This window comes from Triticum aestivum, chromosome 3B (assembly GCF_018294505.1).
Source record: "Triticum aestivum cultivar Chinese Spring chromosome 3B, IWGSC CS RefSeq v2.1, whole genome shotgun sequence".
NCBI lineage: Eukaryota > Viridiplantae > Streptophyta > Magnoliopsida > Poales > Poaceae > Triticum > Triticum aestivum.
The window spans coordinates 298,281,462-298,306,734 of NC_057801.1; the positions used below are offsets into that span (position 1 = coordinate 298,281,462).

The following is a 25,273-nucleotide window of genomic DNA, read 5'->3' on the forward strand; positions in this document are numbered from 1 at the left end:
TGAACACGAGGCGCGAGCCCACTCGTCATTGGCCAGTCGAAACAACCGCGAGGTGAAAAATGTGGTTACAGTGAGGTGAAAATCCAACGGCCGGGACACGCCAGAAGGGCAGATCCGACGGCTAACGAAGATGCAAATCGAGGGAGCTTCCTGAGAGCGAGTTGGCTAGCCTCTTTTTTGTTTTAAATATACTAGATCTTTCAGCGCCCACCATTTACCACGAGGCAGCACAATAAGAATTTAAAACTGAATTCAGTGCATCCGCATTCATGAATTAGCTTAAGAATCAGCGAGTGGCCTACTTTACATTGGAGAGATGACCCATCTTCCCCAACGGAGTTGCCATTGTGGAAGGGCGCCAGCCAATAGGAAGCCGCGATCCAGCCAATATGACATCGACAAAAAAACTGTTGACACATCCCCGATAAACACACAGATTGGTGTGTGCTGCCGTACTTCTCAGTATTTCTCCCAGTTTAGATCCGCGTTTCCCTTTCGCTGCTCCCCTCCGATCCCCAATAAGGCCGGCAGCATGGAGGAGACGCCGCCGCAGCCTCAGGCGGCGCACGCATCTCCTCCGTTCCCGGCGATCTTCACCCCTCCGAGCGCTCTCTCCTCGACGTCCTTGCGGGGCAGCCCCACCGTCCCCAGCCCCGCGCACTTCAGCACGCCACCGGGCCCGCCCGTCTTCTCCTCGCCGCTTCGCCCCGCCACCGTGCCATTCCGCACCACCCCGATCTCCCCTCAGGCGGTACCCTTCGCCTCCCGCACCGCCTCCTCATCGTCCTCCGTCTCCCTCCCCACATCCTCCGCGCCGCACACCATGAACGGCGCGGCCACCCCTCACAGCCACGTGCCCTCTGTGGCGCCGTCTCTGGAGGACTCCAGCATCGACTCCCCATACGTCCTCTTCTCTGCCCGCAAGGTACACGTCGCTCTTTCCTTACCGCAGTAATGTCCGCACATCTCCTATAACTCAATTATGCATGCGCATAAGTACGTTACCATTTGGATCTTACACGATTACACTACTAGTTGAGTTGTGAATTACGCTTGGTTTTTAGATGCGAATCGTGTTTAGTGCATAGGCATGTGCAAATTCTCCAGCTTGTCATTTAGTTGGTGTTTTTCACTTGCAGGTCCTGAAGCAGAAGAAACTGCTGAATGCCCCTAGCTTGGGGTTCGGAGCCCTTGTTTCACCAGGGAGGGAGGTACCGCCAGGTCCCGAAGCCTTGGAGCGTGATCCCCGCCGGTGTCTGAACTGTGGGGCTTATGTGAATTTGTACTGTGACGTGTTGATTGGCTCTGGGCAATGGCAGTGTGTCATTTGCAAAAAGCTGAACAGCAGTGAGGGGGAATTTGTGGTCTCCAGCAAGCAGGACCTGGTTCAGTGGCCAGAGCTCGTGTCCTCGACTGTCGATTATGTGCATCCAGGGAGTAGGCGGCCAGGCTTGATCCCGGTGCCTGTCTTGAGGGTCTCTGGTCCCATTTTTATTCTCATAGATGAGTGTCTTGATGAGGCGCACCTGCAGCATCTACAGGGCTCCTTGCATGCATTTGTGGATTCACTCCCTCCTACAGCAAGGATTGGAATCATCTCCTTTGGTAGAACTGTCTCTGTGTATGATTTTTCGGAAGGTGCGGCGGTGTCAGCGGATGTGCTACCCGGTAGTAAGTCGCTTGCCCAAGAGTCATTGAAGGTGCTAATCTACGGGACAGGGGTGTATTTGTCTCCTATACATGCTTCGCTGCCTGTTGCACACACAATATTCTCATCCCTGAGACCCTATCAGTTTAGTGTGGCGGAAGTATCGAGGGACCGATGCCTTGGTGCAGCGGTGGAGGTTGCCCTTGGTATTATTCAAGGGCCGTCAGCGGAGTTGTCTCGTGGAATCATCAAGAGATCAGGAGGCAACTGCAGGATCTTGGTGTGTGCTGGTGGCCCCAACACGTTTGGACCAGGATCAACACCTCATTCTGTTCAACACCCAAACTATGCTTACCTGGAGAAGACAGCTATGAAGTACATGGAGAGTCTTGGTCATGAAGCACGGAGACACAGTACCATCGTTGACATTCTTTGTGCTGGAACATGCCCTGTGAGGGTTCCTGTCCTACAGCCACTGGCGAAGTGTTCTGGTGGTGTGCTTTTACTTCATGATGATTTTGGAGAGGCCTTTGGGGTCAACTTGCAGAGGGCGTCAACTAAAGCAACTGGCTCTCATGGCTTATTTGAGATTAGATGTTCAGATGGCATGCTTGTCACTCAAGTAATTGGCCCTGGCGAAGAGGCTTCTCCTGATTCTCATGAAACATTCAAGCATGACACTTCATTTTGTATCCAGATGCATAGTGTTGAGGGGACACAGAGTTTTTCCGTGTCTTTGGAGACAAAGGCGGATATCAGGAATGATTTCATTTACTTCCAGTTTGCAGTCCGTTACTCTAATATGTATCAAACAGAAAGCACAAGGGTGATCACTAGCAGGCTGCAAACGGTTGATGGTTTGTCTGCATATCTTTCAAGTGTGCAAGAAGATGTAGCTTCAGTAATCATTGGTAAGAGAACTGTCTTGCGCGCCAAGACTGCCTCCGATGCTTTTGACATGAGGCTCACAATTGATGAAAGAATTAAGGACGTAGCTCTCAAATTTGGTACCCAGGTTCCAAAATCAAAGCTTTATCGGTTCCCAAAAGAGCTGTCATCACTCCCTGAGTGTTTGTTTCATTTGAGAAGGGGGCCACTCTTAGGTAGCATAATAGGACATGAAGATGAAAGATCAGTTCTGAGGAGTTTGTTCTTGAATGCATCATTTGACCTCTCGCTCCGTATGCTTGCACCTCGTTGTATAATGCATCGAGAAGGTGGCACATTTGAGGAGCTGCCAGCATATGATCTGACCATGCAATCTAATTGTGCAGTGGTACTGGATCATGGAACAGATATTTTCATCTGGTTGGTAAGTCACCTCCTATCTTCTCTCTCTCCCTCCCCACTCCCAATAAGGGAGTCACCTGTATGGTCTGTCTCTTTACCACATTATCTCAGTGCTGTAGCTGCATATTAAACTTACTCCATTCACCTTTGTTTTCAACATTCTTGACATAATATTTTTTTCACTGGTGTTGTCTTTTGGATTAAATGTTTTGGCTTCGGAATTGTAGCTGTTGAACATGACTTTGTTCTTGATTGCTACTGGTCAAAGTGTGAGGTTTGACATTTCCAAAAATTATACGCACTACATTATGGAACAGAGGGATATTTGAACAGAAGGTGACTTTCTTTTTGCAAGGAAAGAAATGAAGCATGGGATTTTAGCAGTATCATGTTTGCAAAAACTAACTTGTTACCCGGATTGTGAGTTTATGTAATAATCATAAGATTTTGCAAGAAATAGAGTGAATCGAGTTTGAAAGGTGAATTCGTTGGAACTATTAAATTTTCAATAGAGGCCAGTTGGTGGTTAGAACGAATATAGAGATCTCATGAATGTATGTGTGTAAATGATGCTAATACTCCCTCTGTATCAAACTATAATACGTTTTTGTAAGCTAGTTTAACCTACAAAAACGTCTTATATTTTGGTACAGAGGTAGTACTTGATATACTAGGGCGGCAGGAAGATGTCATATTTTGCTGATTTACTTAACGTATTAATATGTTGAATTATCATTATGCAATGGCTATTTTGGTTATTCATCATAATGCTAGCAAAGAGTAATATTTCCTGAGTTGCACTTTCTTACTGTGTGTCTTCAGGGTGCTGAACTAGCAACCCAAGAAGGACAAACTGCAGCAGCTTTGGCAGCATGTCGTACGCTGGCAGAAGAGCTAAGTGAACTCCGTTTTCCAGCTCCCAGGATACTTTCATTCAGAGTCAGTTTCCCTGTTCCCAACCTTGACTTTGATTTCCAAAATTTAAACTGCTTTCCTTCCTTTTCTCTTATCAACTCTTCTGTTCATGCCTTTGCTATCATCATAGTATCATATCTTATATAGCCCATGTGTTGTTAGATTTCAAATCAGTCTGACAAAATTCATTAACTGTGCAACTATCATGAAACACGACTTGCACAAGGTAAATGCTTTGGTTTGCTCACTATCTTTTTTTTTCCATCGGTGTTCTGGTGCAGGAAGGGAGCTCTCAGGCTAGATACTTTGTCTCACGCCTGATCCCAGCTCACAAGGACCCTACTTATGAGCAGGTAATGATTCTCTTAACCTTAGCAGTGACATTATGGTTCGCCTGCATTCATCGCTGCTGGGTTATTTCGCTGATGGTTCTTACGGCAGCTAGATTCATGGTCACTGATAAACAGAATCGTGAGCAAGGCTGTAATTGTTAACATGAGCACATTTGCATGTTTCAGGAGTCGAGATTTCCTCAGCTACGGACCCTTGCTCCTGAACTGAGGGCCAGGCTAAAGAGCAGCTTCATCCACTTTGATGACCCTAGCTTTTGCGAGTGGATGCGCAGCCTCAAATTGGTCCCGCCGGAACAAAGCTAATGCAAATAATTGGATGAGTGCAATCAGAAACGATTGTGGATAGCCGAGGTTTGGTTTCAAACAGAGTTGCCAAACGACATCTGAAAACTTTGCGAGGTAACGCCTAAGGCCCAAACATTTGTTTGGGTTGATGAAGCGGCAATTTGTGTGAAGTGAAGCTGTATAATTTTGCCTGATTATTTTCTCTGATGTGGTCGCGTAAATGCATTATCTCTTGCCACACAGGTGCGTAAAATTTTAGACAATTAGAGCATCGCTTATGTTCTCCTGCCTTTGAAGAGTTTGTTGTATGTCACATAATAGAAGTCTGTCCTGGCCATTCATTTGATTCCTTTTACTCGAGGCGAATCCCAATTCTCCATTTGCACAACTTTTTTGTTTTGTTTTGAGAAAGTCCATTTATACAATCAGAGATACTACATTTCAACAGTGTTGCTTAGTGTTTACAGCATTACATTTGTTCTTGATTTGTGGTGGTAAGTGATATCGTGAAAAATGAATTAGTGATTTGGCGCGCAGCTGACACTATGCCACAGAAGTATGTGCACGTGTATAAGCCATGTTGCAGTCATTTTGGACACGTCCACATGGCACCTGTTTGACTCTGTTCATGCCTGGTGGGCGAGCACATGCACCACAGGCACCATCGACAGAAAAGCAAAGGCATCGATTACCATGCTAGTGTCATGGATCAATTGGAATGAGCACAATCGCAAGAGTGTTTAGGCAAAAAAGTGCACCTCCGCAAATCTTGCTCAGCATCATTGAAGACGAGGCAAACCTTTGGATTAAAGCTGCGGCAAAGAAATTAGGGTCTTTTTTATTGCGAGAATAATTGTCATGCCGTAACTTGGATGTGTGTTGTAACAAACTCTCTCTCCTCCTCATTTAATATATGAGGCAAATCTTTTGCCTCCATTTCAAAAATAAATAAAAATGTTGCAGTCATTTATGAATAGGTATCGTTAATCACAGCTGGCACACGGGCCCAGGAGCCTTTTTAGTCTAACAGATGCCATGGCCCAGCAGTACAAGGGCGGGGGGTCTTAGGGCATGTAAAATGGAGGCAGCACTTTGGTGCTGCCCCGACCATCCACATAGATAAATTTCAATGAAGCTACTCGTGTGTGCCGTAATCACCCAATGAAAGCTACTCTATGTGATGTCATCATCTTATTTTTTCTCTCTCACATACTTTCCAACACATGAAACCTCCACTATACACTTAAACAATACAAGCAACCATTTGAATCAACGATATCAACAAGCTTGCATACTGAAAGTTATCGAAAAACTTGATTTCCATACAAAAATCAGCAATGTTGATATCCAAACAGTAGCAAGTATGTCTTGTCCATGACATTAAATAATTCCACAGTAATAAAATAATGTAAAGGTTTCCAAATACTCATAAAGGGAAGATTTGTAAACACTCGTATCAAATTTAGAAGTTCAAACTGAATTTGTTGGTGTATCCTCTGAACCTTCTCATTCCAAAAAAAAGATTGTCTCACATCTTCAATGCTTCCTTGCACATGAACCCCTCGTTTGATGCACATATCTGTACAACATCTACATAAGAATTAAGACACTAATTTAGTCTACAATAACAAGCAGGCAGGGCCGGTCCTGTTCTTCTAGGGGGCCTGGGGCGAACTCAGAAAATGGGCCTATCGACTGTTATAGTGGAGTAAAGATGCTAGCTTTCATACATGTATACCATGAAATTATTTGACTTGAACATGAGATGAAACATCGACAATTGAAGTTTCATTTGCAACATTGAATTTGTCAGTATTCTCAGTCACAACATTCACAAAAAGAAGAATGCAGAAGTAAAAACTAGTGATTAAGTAGAAAGCAAGAAATGGAATACTAACAATAGAATGGCAGAGGGAAGATCATGTTCAAAGGCAATAGCCATTGATTAGTGTGGTTCTTTTGAAACTGGAATCTACTAATAAAGAATATGACATGAATCAAGGAGGAGAACAGAGGAAAATCATGCTCAAAGGCAACATAATAAGAATAACATGTTTTATTTGCTTGATATATTGACCCAACGAATTTATTCAGCCATGTATGGCGTGGCTTGACCCAAAAGTACCAACTCACATAAGCAATTCCTATGAACTAAACTGCAGGAAAACAAATATTCATGTGTGTGTAGTGAAGGGAGACAAACAAAGGTTCCCGAAGAAATTGAACTACATACCTTCTATTCCTCCCCGAAGAGTTGATCCCCCAATCTCGTGACAGCCTTCATATGCATTTTCTTTGCCCATGGTTAATTCGTGTAGTCTCAGCATTCAACATCTCTGTGAACTTGTCAAACAGTTTGATTCTTTCCTCTACCAGCTTAGCCACTATCCTCTCCTTTGCAGACCCATATGCAAGTCAACTAGCTTCTACCTTCTGAGCAGATAGTCGACTCTGCAATTCCATTATCTCTTCATTTTGCACCTTAGCGTCAGCTTGCTTGTAGAAAAGCACCAGTATGTTCTTTAGCTTTCTTGGCACCCTTGCGACCTGGAGGTTGCTGAGCATTCTCAGTTGGTACTCGTGTTGTCCTGTTTGTTCCATCCCCTTTTGTGTACACATGAATCTTCCACTTTTGTCTCTCCCGCACATCTTCCCACCAATGCACATACACGAACTGCTGTCCATGGCGGCTGTGGTACAGTTCCAGAGCTTGCTACATGAGTTGTTTATCACACCGTCCACTTGCATGGGTGTCTCTAATCTTGTTGTAGCATCCATTGAAAGAGGTTACCTTCTTTGTTGTTTTGTACCAATGGTTCTTGAGGTGCTTCACATCCCCTTGTCGGTCACTCTCAATTGTGTAGTTGTATGTAGCAACAACCTCCTTCCAGCAGTATTCTGCCTTCTTTGCATTACCATCGATATGATTCACAGAGTTGCGCAACCAAGTACTCACCTGCACAATGGAATGAAGCGTAAGGTTACATTTGACTAAACAAAAGACAAGATGCATGTGATGGAGTATAAAAATAGGAGAATCCAACCTAAATAAATTCTTAGATAGAATGCCATGAGATATCTTCAATGTTCACATGACAAGAATGTGAGGATTGGGGGGGGGGGGTTACCAATCTGATGCCCTCGTCTTTTGTATAATATAGCCTTTGTCTATCTTCATCATCGGGTTCCATTTTTGGTTGTTGGATGGAGTTGTGGTCCTCGGAACAAATGTCGATGGGAGAGGGTGGTGATTGGCTGGTGGTGGCGGTGGCGGTGGCTGCGTACAGAACATTGGATATTGAAAACCAAGCTGGTGATGGTCTGGCAAGGTGAAGCTTGAATGACTTTGGTCTCTCTCTCTCTCTCTCTCTCTCTCTCTCTCGCACACACACACACACAAATATAGTTGTTCACTAAAGCAACAAAAGTAATTTAAAGTTCAACTAATTGTTTGTATCTTCACTAAATTTTCTCCAAATATGCTCAACCAAATCATGTTTGAACTGATTGTGCATGGACATGTCACGTATATCAACATCTATTCTTATCACGTCGGCGAATAACGGTCTAGACCCACTAATTGTTGTCAGAGGCAGAGCAGTAGATGTTTCCAAAGTTTCATTCAAATCAAAAGGTAACTCCACGCCCTTCTCATCTTCGAGTATCATGTTGTGCATGATCACACATGCTTTCATTATGTTGCAGATATCTATTTGATCCCAAAGTCGTGATGGTTCTGCCATAATTTTGAAGCGTTGTTGTAGAACTCCAAATGCACGTTCAACATCCTTTCTCGCTGTTGGAAATATGCCCTAGAGGCAATAATAAAATGGTTATTATTGTATTTCCTTGTTCATGATAATTGTCTATGTTCATGCTATAATTGTATTAACTGGAAACCATAATGCATGTGTGAATACATAGACCACAACATGTCCCTAGTGAGCCTCTAGTTGACTAGCTCGTTGATCAATAGATGGTTATGGTTTCCTGACCATGGACATTGAATGTCATTGATAACGGGATCACATCATTAGGAGAATGATGTGATGGACAAGACCCAATCCTAAGCATAGCACAAGATCGTGTAGTTCGTTTGCTAAAGCTTTTCTAATGTCAAGTACCATTTCCCTAGACCATGAGATTGTGCAACTCCCGGATACCGTAGGAATGCTTTGGGTGTACCAAACGTCACAACGTAACTGGGTGGCTATAAAGGTGCACTACAGGTATCTCCGAAAGTGTCTGTTGGGTTGGCACAAATCGAGACTGGGATTTGTCACTCCGTATGACGGAGAGGTATCTCTGGGCCCACTCGGTAATGCATCATGATAATGAGCTCAATGTGACTAAGTAGTTAGTCACGGGATCATGCATTATGGAACGAGTAAAGTGACTTGCCGGTAACGAGATTGAACGAGGTATTGGGATACCGACGATCGAATCTCGGACAAGTAACATACCGATTGACAAAGGGTATTGTATGCGGGATTGATTGAATCCCCGACATCGTGATTCATCCGATGAGATCATCGTGAAACATGTGGGATCCAATATGGGTATCCAGATCCCGCTATTGGTTATTGGCCGAAGAGGTGTCTCGGTCATGTCTGCATGGTTCCCGAACCCGTAGGGTCTACACACTTAAGGTTCGATGACACTAGAGTTGTTATGGGAAATAGTATGTGGTTACCAAAGGTTGTTCGGAGTCTCGGATGAGATCCCGGACATCACGAGGAGTTCTGGAATAGTCCAGCGGTGAAGATCGATATATTGGATGAAGGGTATTGGAGTCCGGAAGTGTTCTGGGGGTACCAGGTGATGACCAGCGTGTCCGAAAGGGGTTTCGGAGGCCCCGACAAGCGTTGGGGGGCCTTATGGGCCAAGGGGAGGGGGCACATCAGCCCACTAAGGGGCTGAGAGCCCCTCCCACCCCATCTCACGTAACCAGGAGAGGTGGGGGCGCCACCCCTAGGGCAGCCGCCCCTCCCGGCTTGGGGGGGCAAGTTTCCTAGGCGGTGGGGGCGCCCAAACCCATCTAGGGTTTCCCCTGTGGCCGCCGCCCCTCCCCTAGGGAACCCTAGGGCGCCTCCACCTCCTCCCTTCCCCCTATATATAGTGAGGGAGAGAGAGGGCAGACGCACCCTTCCCCTGGCACAACCCTCTCCCTCCTCCAACACCTCCTCCTCCTCCGTAGTGCTTGGCGAAGCCCTGCCGGAGAACCACGAGCTCCATCACCACCACACCGTCGTGCTGTCAGAGTTCTCCCTCAACTTCTCCTCTCCCCTTGCTTGATCAAGAAGGAGGAGACGTCCCCGGGCTGTACATGTGTTGAACGCAGAGGCGCCGTCCATTCGGCGCTAGATCGGATCTTCCGCGATTTGAATCGCCGTGAGTACGACTCCATCAACCGCGTTCTTGTAACGCTTCCGCTTAGCGATCTTCAAGGGTATGAAGATGCACTCCCTCTCTCTCTCGTTGCTAGTCTCTCCATAGATTGATCTTGGTGATGCGTAGAAAATTTTGAATTTCTGCTACGTTCCTCAACAGTGGCATCATGAGCTAGGTCTATTGCGTAGATTCTATGCACGAGTAGAACACAAGTTGTTGTGGGCGTTGATTTTGTTCAATATGCTTACCGTTACTAGTCATATCTTGTTTCGACGGTATTGTGGGATGAAGCAGCCCGGACCGACCTTACACGCCAGTTACGTGAGACAGGTTCCACCGACTGACATGCACTTGTTGCATAAGGTGGCTAGCTAGCGGGTGCCAGTCTCTCCCACTTTAGTCGGATCGGATTCGATGAAAAGGGTCCTTATGAAGGGTAAATAGCAATTGGCATATCACATTGTGGTTTTGGCGTAGGTAAGAAACGTTCTTGCTAGAAACCTATAGAAGCCACGTAAAAACTTGCAACAACAATTAGAGGACGTCTAACTTGTTTTTGCAGCATATGCCGTGTGATGTGATATGGCCAAAAAGGATGTGATGAATGAAATATATGTGATGTATGAGATTGATCATGTTCTTGTAATAGGAATCATGACTTGCATGTCGATGAGTATGACAACCGACAGGAGCCATAGGAGTTGTCTTAATTTATTGTATGACCTGTGTGTCTTTGAATAACGCCATGTAATTACTTTATTGCTAAACCATTAGCCATAGTAGTAGAAGTAATAGTTGGCAAGACAACTTCATGAAGACACGATGATGGAGATCATGATGATGGAGATCATGGTGTCATGCCGGTGACGATGATGATCATGGTGCCCCGAAGATGGAGATCAAAAGGAGCAAAATGATATTGGCCATATCATGTCACTATTTGATTGCATTAGATGTTTATCATGTGTTTAAATCTTATTTGCTTAGAACGACGGTAGCATAAATAAGATGATCCCTCACTAAAATTTCAAGAAAGTGTTCCCCCTAACTGTGCACCGTTGCGAAGGTTCGTTGTTTCGAAGCACCACGTGATGATCGGGTGTGATAGATTCTAACATTCGCATACAACGGGTGTAAGCCAGATTTACACACGTGAAACACTTAGGTTGACTTGACGAGCCTAGTATGTATAGACATGGCCTCGGAACACAAGAGACCGAAAGGTCGAACATGAGTCGTATAGAAGATACGATCAACATGGAGATGTACACCGATGATGACTAGTCCGTCTCACGTGATGATCGGACACGACCTAGTTGACTCGGATCATGTATCACTTAGATGACTAGAGGGATGTCTATCTAAGTGGGAGTTCATTAAATTATTTGATTAGATGAACTTAATTATCATGAACATAGTCAAAAGGTCTTTGTAAATTATGTCGTTGCATACGCTTTAGTTCTACTGTTTAGATATGTTCCTAGAGAAAATATAGTTGAAAGTTGATAGTAGCAATTATGCGGACTGGGTCCGTAAACTAAGGATTGTCCTCATTGCTGCCCAGAAGGCTTATGTCCTTAACGCACTGCTCGGTGCGCTGAACCTCGAACGTCGTCTGTGGATGTTGCGAACATCTGACATACACATTTTGATGACTACATGATAGTTCAGTAATGTTAAACGGTTTAGAATTGTGGCACCGAAGACGTTTTTGAAACGTCGCAAAACATATGAGATGTTCCAAGGGCTGAAATTGGGATTTCAGGCTCGTGCCCACGTCAAGAGGTATAAGACCTCCGACGAATTTCTTAGCCTACAAACTAAGGGAGAAAAGCTCAATCGTTGAGCATGTGCTCAGATTGTCTGAGTACTACAATCACTTGAATTGAGTGGGAGTTAATCCTCCAGATGAGATAGTGATGTTTCTCCAAAGTCACTGCACCAAGCTACTAGAGCTTCGTGATGAACTATAACATATCAGGGATAGATATGATGATCCTTGAGCTATTTGCAATGTTTGACACTGCGAAAGTAGAAATCAAGAAGGAGCATCAATTGTTGATGGTTAGAGAAACCACTAGTTTCAAGAAGGGCAAGGGCAAGAAGGGATACTTCATGAAACAGCAAATCAGTTGCTGCTCTAGTAAAGAAACCCAAGGTTGAACCCAAACTCGAGACTAAGTGCTTTTGTAATGAGGGGAACGGTCACTGAAGCAGAACTACCCTAGATACTTGGTAGATGAGAAGGCTGGCAAGGTCGACAGAAGTATATTGGATATACATTATATTAATGTGTACTTTACTAGTACTCCTAGTAGCACCAGGATATTAGATACCGGTTCGGTTGCTAAGTGTTAGTAACTCGAAATAAAAGCTGCGGAATAAACAGAGACTAGCTAAGGGGAGATGACGATATGTGTTGAAAGTGTTTCCAAGGTTGATGTGATCAAGCATCACATACTCCCTCTACCATCGAGATTGGTGTTAAACCTAAATAATTGTTATTTGGTGTTTGCGTTGAGCATAGACATGATTGGGTTATGTTTATCGCAATACGGTTATTCATTTAAGGAGAATAATGGTTACTCTGTTTATTTGAATAATACCTTCAATGGTCTTGCACCTAAAATGAATGGTTTATTGAATCTCGATCGTAGTGATACACATATTCATGCCAAAAGATATAAGATAGTAATGATAGTACCACATACTTGTGGCACTGCCATTTGAGTCATATTGGTATAAAACGCATGAAGAAGCTCCATGTTGATGGATCTTTGTACTCACTTGTTTTTGAAAAGATTGAGACATGCGAACCATGTCTATTGGTATATACGCATGAAGAAACTCCATGGAGATGGATCATTTGGACTCACCTGATTTTGAATCACTTGAGACATGCAAATCATACCACATGGGCAAGATGACTGAAAGGCCTCATTTTCAGTGAAATGGAACAAGAAAGCAACTTGTTGGAAGTAATACATTTTGATGTGTGCACTCCAATCAGTGCTGAGGCATGCAGTGGATATCGTTATGTTCTTACTTCACAGATGATTTGAGTAGATACTAAGTATATTTACTTGATGAAACACAAGTCTGAATTATTGAAAGGTTCAAGTAATTTTAGAGTGAAGTTGAAGATCGTCGTGACAAGAGGATAAAATACCTATGATATGATCATAGAGATGAATATCTGAGTTACGTGTTTAGTACACAATTAAGACATTGTGGAAATTGTTTCACAACTAATGCTGCCTGGAACACCATAGTGTGATGGTGTGTCCGAACATCATAAATGCACCCTATTGGATATGGGGCATACCATGATGTCTCTTATCGAATTACCACTATCATTTATGGATTAGGCATTAGAGACAACCGCATTCACTTTAATAGGGCACCACATAATTCCGTTGAGATGACACCGTGTGAACTATGGTTTAGAGAAACCTAAGCTGTCGTTTCTTAAAAGTTTGGGGCTGCGATGCTTATGTTAAAAAGTTTCATGCTGATAAGCTTGAACCCAAAGCGGATAAATGCATCTTCATAGGACACCCAAAACATTTGGGTACACCTCCTATCTCAGACCCAGAAGCAAAATAGATTGTTTCTAGAAACGGGTCCTTTCTCGAGAAAAAGGTTTCTCTCGAAAGAATTGAGTGGGAGGATGGTGGAGACTTGATGAGGTTATTGAACCATCACTTCAACCAGTGTGTATCAGGGCACATGAAGTTGTTCCTATGGCACCTACACCAATTGAAGTGGAAGTTGATGATAGTGATCACGAAACTTCGGATCAAGTCACTACCAAACCTCATAGGACGACAAGGACGCGTACTGCTTCAGAGTGGTATGGTAATCCTGTCTTGGAGGTCATGTTGCTAGACAACAATGAAGCTACGAGCTGTGGAGAAGCGATGGTGGGCCCGGATTTCGACAAATGGCTCGAGGCCATACAATCTGAGAGAGGATCCATGTATGAAAACAAAGTATAGACTTTGGAAGAACTACTCGATGGTCGTAAGGCTATTGAGTACAGATGGATTTTAAAAGGAAGACAGACAATGATGGTAAGTGTCACCATTAAGAAAGCTCGACTTGTCGCTAAGATGTTTTCCGACAAGTTCAAGGAGTTGACTATGATGAGACTTTCTCACTCGTGGCGATGCTAAGTCTGTTGGAATTATATTAGCAGTTACTGCATTATTTATGAAATCTTGCAGATAGGATGTCGAAACATTGTTTCCTCGACGATTTTCTTGAGGAAAGGTTGTATGTGATACAACCAGAAGGTTTTGTCAATCCCGAAAGATGCTAACAAGTATGCAAAGCTCCAGTAATCCTTCTAAGGATTGGAGTAAGCATCTCAGAGATGGAATATACGCTTTGATGAGATGATCAAAGATTTTGGGTTTATACAAAGTTTATGAGAAACTTGTATTTCCAAAGAAGTGAGTGGGAGCACTATAGCATTTCTGATGAGTATATGTTGTTGACATATTGTTGATCGGAAATGATGTAGAATTTCTGGAAATCATATAGGGTTATTTGAAAAGTGTTTTTCAATGGAAAACCTGGATTAAGCTACTTGAACATTGAGCATCAAGATCTATAAGGATAGATCAAAATCGCTTAATAGTACTTTCAAATGAGTACGCACTGTGACAAGGTTTTGAAGGAGTTCAAAATAGGTTGGCAAAGAAGGAGTTCTTGGCTGTGTTATAAGGTGTGAGTATTGAGTAAGACTCAAGACCTGACCACGGCAGAAGAGAGAGAAAGGACAAATGTCGTCCCCTATGCTTTAGACGTAGGCTCCACAGTATGCTATGCTGTGTACCGCACATAAAGTGTGCCTTGCCATGAGTCAGTCAAGGGGTACAAGTGTGATCCAGGAATGGATCATAGGACAGCGGTCAAGGTTATCCTTAGTAACAAGTGGACTAAGGAATTTTCTCGATTATGGAGGTGGTAAAAGAGTTTGTCGTAAAGGGTTACGCCGATGCAAACTTTGACACTAATCTGGATGACTCTGAGTAGTAGCACGGATTCGTATAGTAGAGCAGTTATTTGAAATAGTTCCAAATAGCGCGTGGTAGCTGCGTCTACAAGATGACATAGAGATTTCTAAAGCACACACCAATCTGAAAGGTTCAAATCCATTGACTAATAACCTCTCTCACAAGCGAGATATGATCAAACCCCATGGGTGTTGATTCATTACAATCATGTGATGTGAACTAGATTATTGACTCTAGTGCAAGTGGGAGACTATTGGAATATGCCCTAGAGGCAATAATAAAATGGTTATTATTCTATTTCCTTGTTCATGATAATTGTCTATTGTTCATGCTATAATTGTATTAACTGGAAACCATAATACATGTGTGAATACATAGACCACAACATGTCCCTAGTGAGCCTCTAGTTGACTAGCTCGTTGATCAATAGATGGTTATGGTTTCCTAACCATGGACATTGGATGTCATTGATAATGGGATCACATCATTAGGAGAATGATGTGATGGACAAGACCCAATCCTAAGCATAGCACAAGATCGTGTAGTTAGTTTGCTAAAGCTTTTCTAATGTCAAGTACCATTTCCTTAGACCATGAGATTGTGCAACTCCCGGATACCGTAGGAATGCTTTGGGTGTACCAAACGTCACAACGTAACTGGGTGGCTATAAAGGTGCACTACAGGTATCTCCGAAAGGGTCTGTTGGGTTGGCACAAATCGAGACTGGGATTTGTCACTCCGTATGACGGAGAGGTATCTCTGGGCCCACTCGGTAATGCATCATGATAATGAGCTCAATGTGACTAAGTAGTTAGTCACGGGATCATGCATTACGGAATGAGTAAAGTGACTTGCCGGTAACGAGATTGAATGAGGTATTGGGATACCGACAATCGAATCTCGGGCAAGTAACATACCGATTGACAAAGGGTATTGTATGCGGGATTGATTGAATCCCCGACATCGTGGTTCATCCGATGAGATGATCGTGGAACATGTGGGAGCCAATATGGGTATCCAGATCCCGCTATTGGTTATTGGCCGAAGAGGTGTCTCGGTCATGTCTGCATGGTTCCCGAACCCGTAGGGTCTACACACTTAAGGTTTGATGACACTAGAGTTGTTATGGGAAATAGTATGTGGTTACCAAAGGTTGTTCGGAGTCACGGATGAGATCCCGGACATCACAAGGAGTTCCAGAATAGTCCGGCGGTGAAGATCGATATATTGGACGAAGGGTATTGGAGTCCGGAAGTGTTCTGGCGGTACCAGGTGATGACCAGCGTGTCCGAAAGGGGTTTCGGAGGCCCCGGCAAGCGTTGGGGGGCCCCGGCCATTCCGGCGCCACCAGGGCCTCCCCCTCTCCACTCTCTCCACCAGGAACCCCCTCATCCTCCCGTGAGCCCGTCCCCCTACTCAATCCATATCGGGACTCGCCGCGGGCGATATTTCACTTTTTCCGGCGACCATCGTCCGCCGTGGAGCTCGCCGCCGGCAGCTCCGTCCACCCCAGAAGACAAAACCACCACCGGAAGGACCGCCTCGATCTTGTGGATCCATCCCGACCATCTGGAGCCCGCGAGGAGCCACCGTTCGCCGGCGTTGATCGCCATTGCCTCGCCGCCGTTCGGGCAGAGAAAGAGGAGGGTTAGACTGGTCAAACCTGACTAGTGGGCCAGGCGGGCCCACTGTCAGTGACTCAGGCGCAGTCCATGCTGGATAAGTGGAAACGCATTTCAAAAATGCGCCTTCGACGTGTACGTATTTCGAAACGTTTTTCTTTTTTTGTTTTGTTTTAAATAGCAGATTTTTGACCAAACTTTGACCGGCTGTATCTTTTTAAATACAACTCCAAATGAATTAATTCTTTTTCCTACCTCTTTCAAATGATGCCTAGTTTATTTTAAGGTTTATTTGAAAATTTTTCAAAACAACTTTTTGTACTGTTTTGTTTTTGTGTGTTAATTCATATATATTCTTTTAAATAGGATTTTTTGAAGATTTCAAGATGCTTTGGATGCACCCTTCTTTCCCATGACCTGAAGGCAAGCATTCTGAACCCTGGTGTAAAATTTTTGTGTGTGTTGTTTGACTCGGTGACAACACCACCCGGGCACGTGCAAGCGTCATTTTATGTGAGGATGTGATCCTATTCATGGGTGCATATTAATGAGTTTATGCTATTGAAGTTGACATGATTGTGATGGAAATCACCGTCATACAACTTTCATGCATACCGGAAGGGAAGCCGGGAAGGCCTCTGTCTTGGGTAGACACGGTCTTGTCCCTAATCCTCCGTCGAGACGGTCGTGTCCGGTATGGCATGAGGGGTATGTCGCATGATGTTTCTATCTGTTATTTGATATATGTGCATCGTTATGCTAAACATGCAGGAAATATTACAACCTCCTGAGTCGACCGTAGATCGAGTCTTATGCCAGTAACCCCCATACTTGCTTCGTACTACCACTCGTCTCTACGATAAGTAGGGTACGGTTCAGTAAGTTGTCAACCCCTTTCCTAGCACACACCGTACAGAGAGGCCATGGTGGAAGATACTGGAGGCATCCGATAGTTATGCCACCGGGTCCGGGAGCATGGGTGTTTCGGTTGTAGCCGAAGGGGGTAGCTTCCCCAGTTTTGCGCGCGGTATAAATTTTGTGATCCCATGTTACGTCGAGGTTGTAGCCTCCCCACTTAGAGTTTTGCTTGACAGGTGTTGTGGGTGATTCCAGACACATGTGAGTTAAGCTGGTGTGTGCAAGTTAGGTGTGTTTTCAACAAAAAGACCGTAGACGGAATTAGTCCCGATGGACTAAAGGAATCCATTACTCGTGGGTAAAGAGTACACCCTCTGCAGAGATTGAACCTATTCGAATAGCCGTGTCCATGGTTAAGGACTACAGTCTGGGATGGGTCAAGTGTCGGTCTTAGTGTCGGTCTTCAGAGGTGAAACTGTTAAACCAGAACTGGAATTACTACCTGTGACTTGTGATAATTATGATTATTATTATTGTTGACTAACCCATGTTATTATTGTTATTATCGAGTATCCCTGGGATGGTTCTACCTCCGGGATATTCACGATGAATGTTTCTTTTAAAGCCCTTTATGTGGTGTTGCTCAGACGCCCGACTGTGGCATTTCTTTTAAAGCCCTTTATGTGGTGTCGTTCAGACGCCCGACTGTGGCATTTCTTTTAAAGCCCTTTATGTGGTGTCGCTCAGATGCCCGACTGTGGCATTTCTTTTAAAGCCCTTTATGTGGTGTCGCTCAGATGCCCGACTGTGGCATTTCTTTTAAAAGCCTTTATGTGGTGTCGCTCAGACGCCCGACTGTGGCATTTCTTTTAAATCCCTTTATGTGGTGTCGTTCAGACGCCCGACTGTGGCATTTCTTTTAAAGCCCTTTATGTGGTGTCGCTCAGACGCCCGACTGTGGCATTTCTTTTAAAGCCCTTTATGTGGTGTCGCTCAGACGCCCGACTGTGGCATTTCTTTTAAAAGCCCTTTATGTGGTGTCGCTCAGATGCCCAACTGTGGCATGTTTGTTGTTTTATTTCATAATTTTTATATTGCTATGTTGTTACATATTTTTTAATTAACATGCTCGTACGCATCAGAGTTTTATTTATCATTTGTGACTGATGTCATGAGCATATAATATTTTCAGCACATCATTGTCATATTATGCCTATGTTCATAATGTTTGCGAGTACATTCAAAGTACTCACTGGCTTGTCCCTGGCTATTGTCTTGGCCAGATTTTCTTGCGCGGAGAGGAGCGACCATGCCGACAGTCCCGGAACCTGAGCAACGATGATAGCAGCCCCGTGAAGATAGGAGTTAGCCTGGTCAGCTATTCCTGTGGGAATTGGAGTCCCATAGACACTGATGATCCACAAACCACTTCTGCCATCAACCATTAGAAACCATTTGTTGTCCTCACAGGCCAGAATGGTCTTATACTACATGTTTTGAAGTTTTGCTTGGTATTTCTGTATCAAGTTGGTGCCTCATCAGCTAACAGTTATCCTGGGGCTGGTGAGCACAAGGGCCATTTTCTGGAAATTAATACCCGGAGAATCGGTCCCCACAAAACCCTACTCCCACTTTGGTGGATTGATGAGAGGACCATGGTGGAGACGCGGCGCTCTAACTCGGCAGGGTTGCCTCGGGGTGAGAGCAGCTACATGCGTATGAGTGTACAAGGGTCCGAATCCTTTCTATGGTTGCCATGGCCCTCCTTTTATACATCAAGGGGTCACAACAATGGAAAATCAATCATTGTGTACTGATTAGATAGCAAACAGTGCTATCATATCTAACTCTGCAGACAAGGCAGAGCGCATTAAATGTGCCGCTTAGTGTCACATCATGGCGTGCCCGGCAAGCTGTTTGGCCACTTTCTTGTCTGTATGTTCAACACGTCTTTGGACGAGTGTTATTTGGAGGTGATTTCCTTCAGAAGTGTCTACCATGTGTCAACAATCAGCCACCTAGTCACTTGGGGGCTTGACACCACACCGATTGATGACTTGCGTCGTTGTGAGGTGGAGAGGTGGAGCTTTGGCGGGGTTGTCCGCCCTTGCGTCCCCGGCAAGCTTGCCGGGGCAGTCTTGAGACTTGTCTTTGGAGTAACCTTGACCTCGCCAGGCTCGTCTTCCCGGCCAGGGAGGCTTCCCCTTAGTGGTGTCTTGCTTCCCTTGGCTTGTCTTGGCCTTCTTGATCCGCCCTCTGATTTTTCAAAGAGCTATTTCTTCAAATTGATCTCGTCTTGGATGTTGTGAGTTGCCGGGTCGGAGGTTTGCTGTCCATGCACAAGTCAGGGAAAAAATAGACCCCTGTTTGTGTACCCCGACAGTTTTGAAATGGCACTGGAGTGGATGGATGACATTGAGAAGATAATTGACACCAAGTTGGATGCCAAGTTCGATGCAGTACTTGCACGTCTACCACAACCACCACCCGCATGTTGTACCAGTGCAACAACATCAACAACCACCTCCATGCTGGGATCCAGTAGGGCGAGCACATCATGTTCCTTTTGAGCTAGGACAAACTTCTGGTGCCGCTGATACTGCTGTTGATGCTTCAGTAGCTCCTACTGCTACTTCAAACGTGGAGGACTATTATGAGGATGAGGTTGATCAAAATCAAAACTATGTGCAACCGCTAGCACCACCAGCACCAGGTTGTCCTCATGCTTATAATCGCAACGGTAGGGCTGCAGCACCACCTCAGGTACGAGATTATGACCATATTCCCAAACTCAAATTGAATATTCCACCATGGTAGATACATTCTTGATGTATATCTTACTTGGGAGTTAGAAATTGAACAACGTTTCACATGCTTACAATATCCCGAGGATAGACATGTTGCTGCTGCTGTTTGTGAATTCACTAGTTTTGCTTCTGTTTGGTTGTCTGAACATTGTAGATTATATCATGATAATATTCCTACTACTTGGGCTGCTTTGAAAACTGCTATGCGTATTCGTTGGGTTCCACCATATTATCAACGTGAATTACTTCAAAAATTGCAGCGTTTGAGACATGGGAAAGTTTTTGTAGAGGAGTATTATTAGGAATTACAAACTGGCATGATTAGATGTGATATTTTTGAGGATAATGAGGCTATGCTTGCACATTTTATAGGTGGATTAAATAAGGAGATTCAGACCATTTTAGAGTATAAGGAGTATAACAATATCACTCGTTTATTCCATCTTTCTTGCAAAGCTGAACGTGAAGTGCAGTATTGACATGCATTGGCGCAGACTAATATTTTTGCAGGTCGACCTTCATCGTGGACACCGCATGCATCTTCTACTTCCACATGTTCTGCTGCACCGGCACCTCTGTCAGCTGCCACCTCCAGCCGTGATACAAGAAAGTAGGCACTATGTCATGCCCATGATGCGGCTATATCTCCCACGTGTCAAGGCACGACTTAGAGGCATAACCGCATTGTGGTTTTGTCGCAAGAAGGGTCATCTTCACACAATCCCATGTAATGAACAAGAAAGGGATAAATAGAGTTGGCTTACAATCGCCACTTCACACAAAGATCATATAATTCATACATCATTCAGAGTACACACATAGTCCGGGTACGGAGAAATCCAAATAAAAAGAAGATAACCCCAAATGCTAGATCCCCGATCGTCCCAACTGGGCTCCACTACTAATCATCAGGAAAAAACATGTAGTAACAGCCAAGGACCTCGTCGAACTCCCACTTGAGTTTGGTAGCATCACCTGCACTAGCATCATTGGCACCTGCAACTGTTTTGGTAGTATCTATGAGTCACGAGGACTCAGCAATCTCAAAACCCGCGAGATCAAGACTATTTAAGCTTATGGGTAGGATAAGGTAATGAGGTGGAGTTGTGATACGTCTCCAACGTATCTATAATTTTTGATTGTTCCATGCTATTATATTACCCCTTTTGGATGTCTATGGGCTTTATTTTACACATTTATATCATTTTTGGGACTAACCTACTAACCGGAGGCCCAGCCCGTATTGCTGTTTTTTTTGCCTATTTCAGTATTTCAAAGAAAAGGAATATCAAACGGAGTCCAAACAGAATGAAACCTTCGGGAGCGTGATTTTTGGAACGAACGTGATCCAGAGGACTTGAGTGCAAGTCAAGAAGCAGCCGAGGCCTCCACAAGATAGGAGGGCGCACCCCCCCTATAGGGCGCACCCCCTATCTCGTGGGCCCCTCAAGCGGCCACCGACATACTTCTTCCTCCTATATAAGCCGACGTACCCCGAAAACATCCAGGGAGCCAATGAAACACAATTTCCACCACCATAATCTTCTGTATCCGCGAGATCCCATCTTGGAGCCTTCGCCCGCGCTTCGCCGGAGGGGGAATCGACCATGGAGGGCTTCTGCATCAACACCATAGCCCCTCCGATGAGTTGTGAGTAGTTTACCACAGACCTTCGGGTCCATAGTTATTAGCTAGATGGCTTCTTCTCTCTTTTTGGATCTCAATACTATGTTCCCCCCTCTCTTGTGGAGATCTATTCCATGTAAACTCTTTTTGCGGTGTGTTTGTCGAGATCCGATGAATTGTGGGTTTATGATCAAGTTTATCTATGAATAATATTTGAATCTTCTCCGAATTATTTTATGTATGATTGAGTTATATTTGCAAGTCTCTTCGAATTATCAGTTTGGTTTGGCCTACTAGATTGATCTTTCTTGCCATGGGAGAAGTGCTTAGCTTTGGGTTCAATCTTGCGGTGTCCTTTCCCAGTGACAGCAGGGGCAGCAAGGCACGTATTGTATTGTTGCCATCGAGGATAAAAAGATGGGGTTTATATCATATTGCTTGAGTTTATTCCTCTACATCATGTCATATTGCTTAAGGCATTACTCTGTTCTTATGAACTTCATACTCTAGATGCAGACATGAGTCGGTCGATGTGTGGAGTAATAGTAGTAGATGCAGGCAGGAGTCGGTCTACTTGTTGCGGACGTGATGCCTATATACATGGTCATGCCTAGATAATCTCATAATTATTCGCTATTCTATCAATTGCTCGACAGTAATTTGTTCACCCACCGTAATACTTATGCTATCTTGAGATAAGACACTAGTGAAACCTATGGCCCCTGAGTCTATCTCTTATCATATTTGCTTCCAGTCTACTTTTATTTGCATCTATATTATAAAATACCGAAAATATATTTATCTTATCATACTATCTCTATTAGATCTCACTTTCGCAAGTGGCCGTGAAGGGATTGACAACCCCTTTATTGCGTTGGTTGCGAGTTCTTTGTTTGTTTGTGTAGGTGCGTGGGACTTTTGAGGAGCCTCCTACTGGATTGATACCTTGGTTCTCAAAAACTGAGGGAAATACTTACGCTACTATTGCTGCATCACCCTTTCCTCTTCAAGGAAAACCAACGCAAGCTCAAGACGTAGCAAGAAGGATTTATGGCGCCGTTGCCGGGGAGGTCTTCGCTCAAGTCAAGACATACCAAGTACCCATCACAAACTCATCTCCCTCGCATTTACATTATTTGCCATTTGCCTCTTGTTTTCCTCTCCCCCACTTCACCCTTGCCGTTTTATTCGCCCTCTCTTTCCCTATCTCCTCCTCTCTTTTCGCTTGCCTTTTTCTGTTTGCTTGTGTGTTGGATTACTTGTTGCCATGGCGCAAGATAATACCAAATTGTGTGATTTCTCGAAGACCAATAATAATGGTTTCCTCAATACTCCGATTGCTCCTCTTAATGATGTTGAGTCTTCTGAAATCAATACTACTTTGCTGAATCTTGTTATGAAAGATCAATTCACCGGCCTTCCTAGTGAAGATGCCTCTACTCATCTAAACAACTTTGTTGATTTGTGTGATATGAAAAAGAAGAATGATACGGATAATGATATTGTTAAATTGAAGTTATTTCCGTTTTCATTTAGAGATCATGCTAAAGTTTGGTTTTCGTCTTTGCCTAAAATAGTATTGATTCTTGGAACAAGTGCAAAGATGCTTTTATCTCTAAGTATTTTCCTCCCACTAATATCACTCTTAGGAACGATATTATGAATTTTAAACAACTTGATCATGAGCATGTTACCCAATCTTGGGAAAGAATGAAATTTATGCTTCGCAATTGCCCTACTCATGGTTTGAATTTATGGATGATCATACAAAAATTTTATGTCGGTTTGAACTTTGCTTCTAGAAATCTCTTAGATTCGGCCGCGGGAGGCACGTTTATGGAAATCACGTTAGGAGATGCTACAAAACTTCTTGATAATATTATGGCTAATTATTCTCAATGGCACACCGAAAGATCTTCTAGTAAAAAAGTGCATGCTATAGAAGAAATCAATGTTTTGAGTGGAAAGATGGATGAACTTATGAAGTTGTTTGCTACTAAAAATAATCCTCTTTATCCCAATTATATGCCTTTGTCTACTTTGATTGAGAATAATAATGAATCTATGGATGTGAATTTTGTTGGTAGGAATAGTTTTGGAAACAATGCTTATAGAGGAAACTTTAATGCTAGACTGTTCCCTAGTAATTCCTCTAATAATTATGGAAATTCCTACAATAATTCTTATGGTAATTTTAATAATATGCCCTCTGATTTTGAGAATAGCGTGAAAGAATTTATGATTTCGCATTTTTTAATGCTTTGCTTGAAGAAAAATGGCTCAAAGTTGATGATTTGGCTAGGAACATTGGTAGACTTTCGCTTGATGTTGATTCTCTTAAACTTAGATCTTCTCCTCCTAAGAATGATACCAATGAGTCTCTCAAAGCCATGAGAATTTCCATTGATGAGTGCAAGGAAAGAACCGCTAGATTGCGTGCTAAGAAAGATTGCTTTGTAAAGGCGTGTTCTTCTAGTTTCCATGAAAATAATGATGAAGATCTTAAAGTTATTGATGCGTCTCCTATTAGATCTATGTTTTGCAATATGAATCTTGATAATTATGGGACTGATGATGAGTCAACTTTACCTAGAAGGCATCCCAAGAATTCGGAGTTTTTAGATCTTGATACTAAATTTGGTAAAAGTGGGATTGGAGAGGTCGCAACTTTAAATAGCACTGAACCCACTATCTCGGATTTCAAGGAATTTGATTATGATAATTGTTCTTTAGAAGGTTGTATTTCCTTGTTGCAATCCGTTGTTAATTCTCCTCATTCTTATAGTCAAAATAAAGCTTTTACCAGACATATTGTTGATGCCTTGATGCAATCTTATGATGAAAAACTTAATTTGGAAGTTTCTATACCTAGAAAACTTAATGATGAGTGGGAACCTACTATAAAGATTAGAATTAAATATCATGAGTGTTTTTCTTTGTGTGATTTGGGTGCTAGTGTTTCCACGATTCCGAAAACTTTATGTGATATTCTAGGTTTCCATGATCTTGATGATTGCTCTTTAAATTTGCACCTTGTGGATTCCACCATTAAAAAGCCAATGGGAAGAATCAATGATGTTCTCATTGTTGCAAATAAAAATTTGGCGCCCATAGATTTTATCGTTCTTGATATACATTGCAATCTTTCTTGCCCTATTATTCTTGGTACACCTTTCCTTAGAATGATTGGTGCGATTATTGATATGAAGGAAGGGAATATTAGATTCCAATTTCCATTAAAGAAAGGCATGGAGCACTTTCCAAGAAAGAAAGTCAAATTACCTTATGAATCTATCACGCGGGCTACTTATGAATTTAGTGCCAAAGATGGCACTCGTTAGATCTATCTTCGCTTATATGCCTAGCTAGGGGCGTTACACGATAGCACTAGTTGGGAGGCAACCCAATTTTCATTGTGTTTTTTGTTTTTGTTCCTGTATATTTATAAATCTTGCAT

At 43.4% G+C, this 25,273-nt stretch overlaps 1 protein-coding gene across 1 annotated transcript; it reads left to right on the forward strand.

Moving 5' to 3' along the window:
- Positions 1–420: 420 nt before the first annotated feature.
- On the forward strand, positions 421–4,930 carry LOC123069774 (protein transport protein SEC23-1). The gene is made up of 5 exons (XM_044492715.1): positions 421–925; positions 1,140–2,960; positions 3,761–3,877; positions 4,135–4,206; positions 4,372–4,930. Exons 1-5 carry the CDS (start codon positions 533–535, stop codon positions 4,507–4,509), a joined length of 2,541 nt encoding a protein of 846 aa, XP_044348650.1. The 5' UTR covers positions 421–532; the 3' UTR covers positions 4,510–4,930.
- The last annotated feature ends 20,343 nt before the right edge of the window (positions 4,931–25,273 follow it).

Coding starts and splice junctions, on each gene's coding strand:
- LOC123069774 (XM_044492715.1), top strand. CDS start 533: ATGGAGGAGACGCCGCCGCAGCCTCAGGCGGCGCACGCATCTCCTCCG. Junction 926..1,139: donor TCCTCTTCTCTGCCCGCAAG/GTACACGTCGCT, acceptor TTTCACTTGCAG/GTCCTGAAGCAGAAGAAACT. Junction 4,207..4,371: donor AGGACCCTACTTATGAGCAG/GTAATGATTCTC, acceptor TGCATGTTTCAG/GAGTCGAGATTTCCTCAGCT.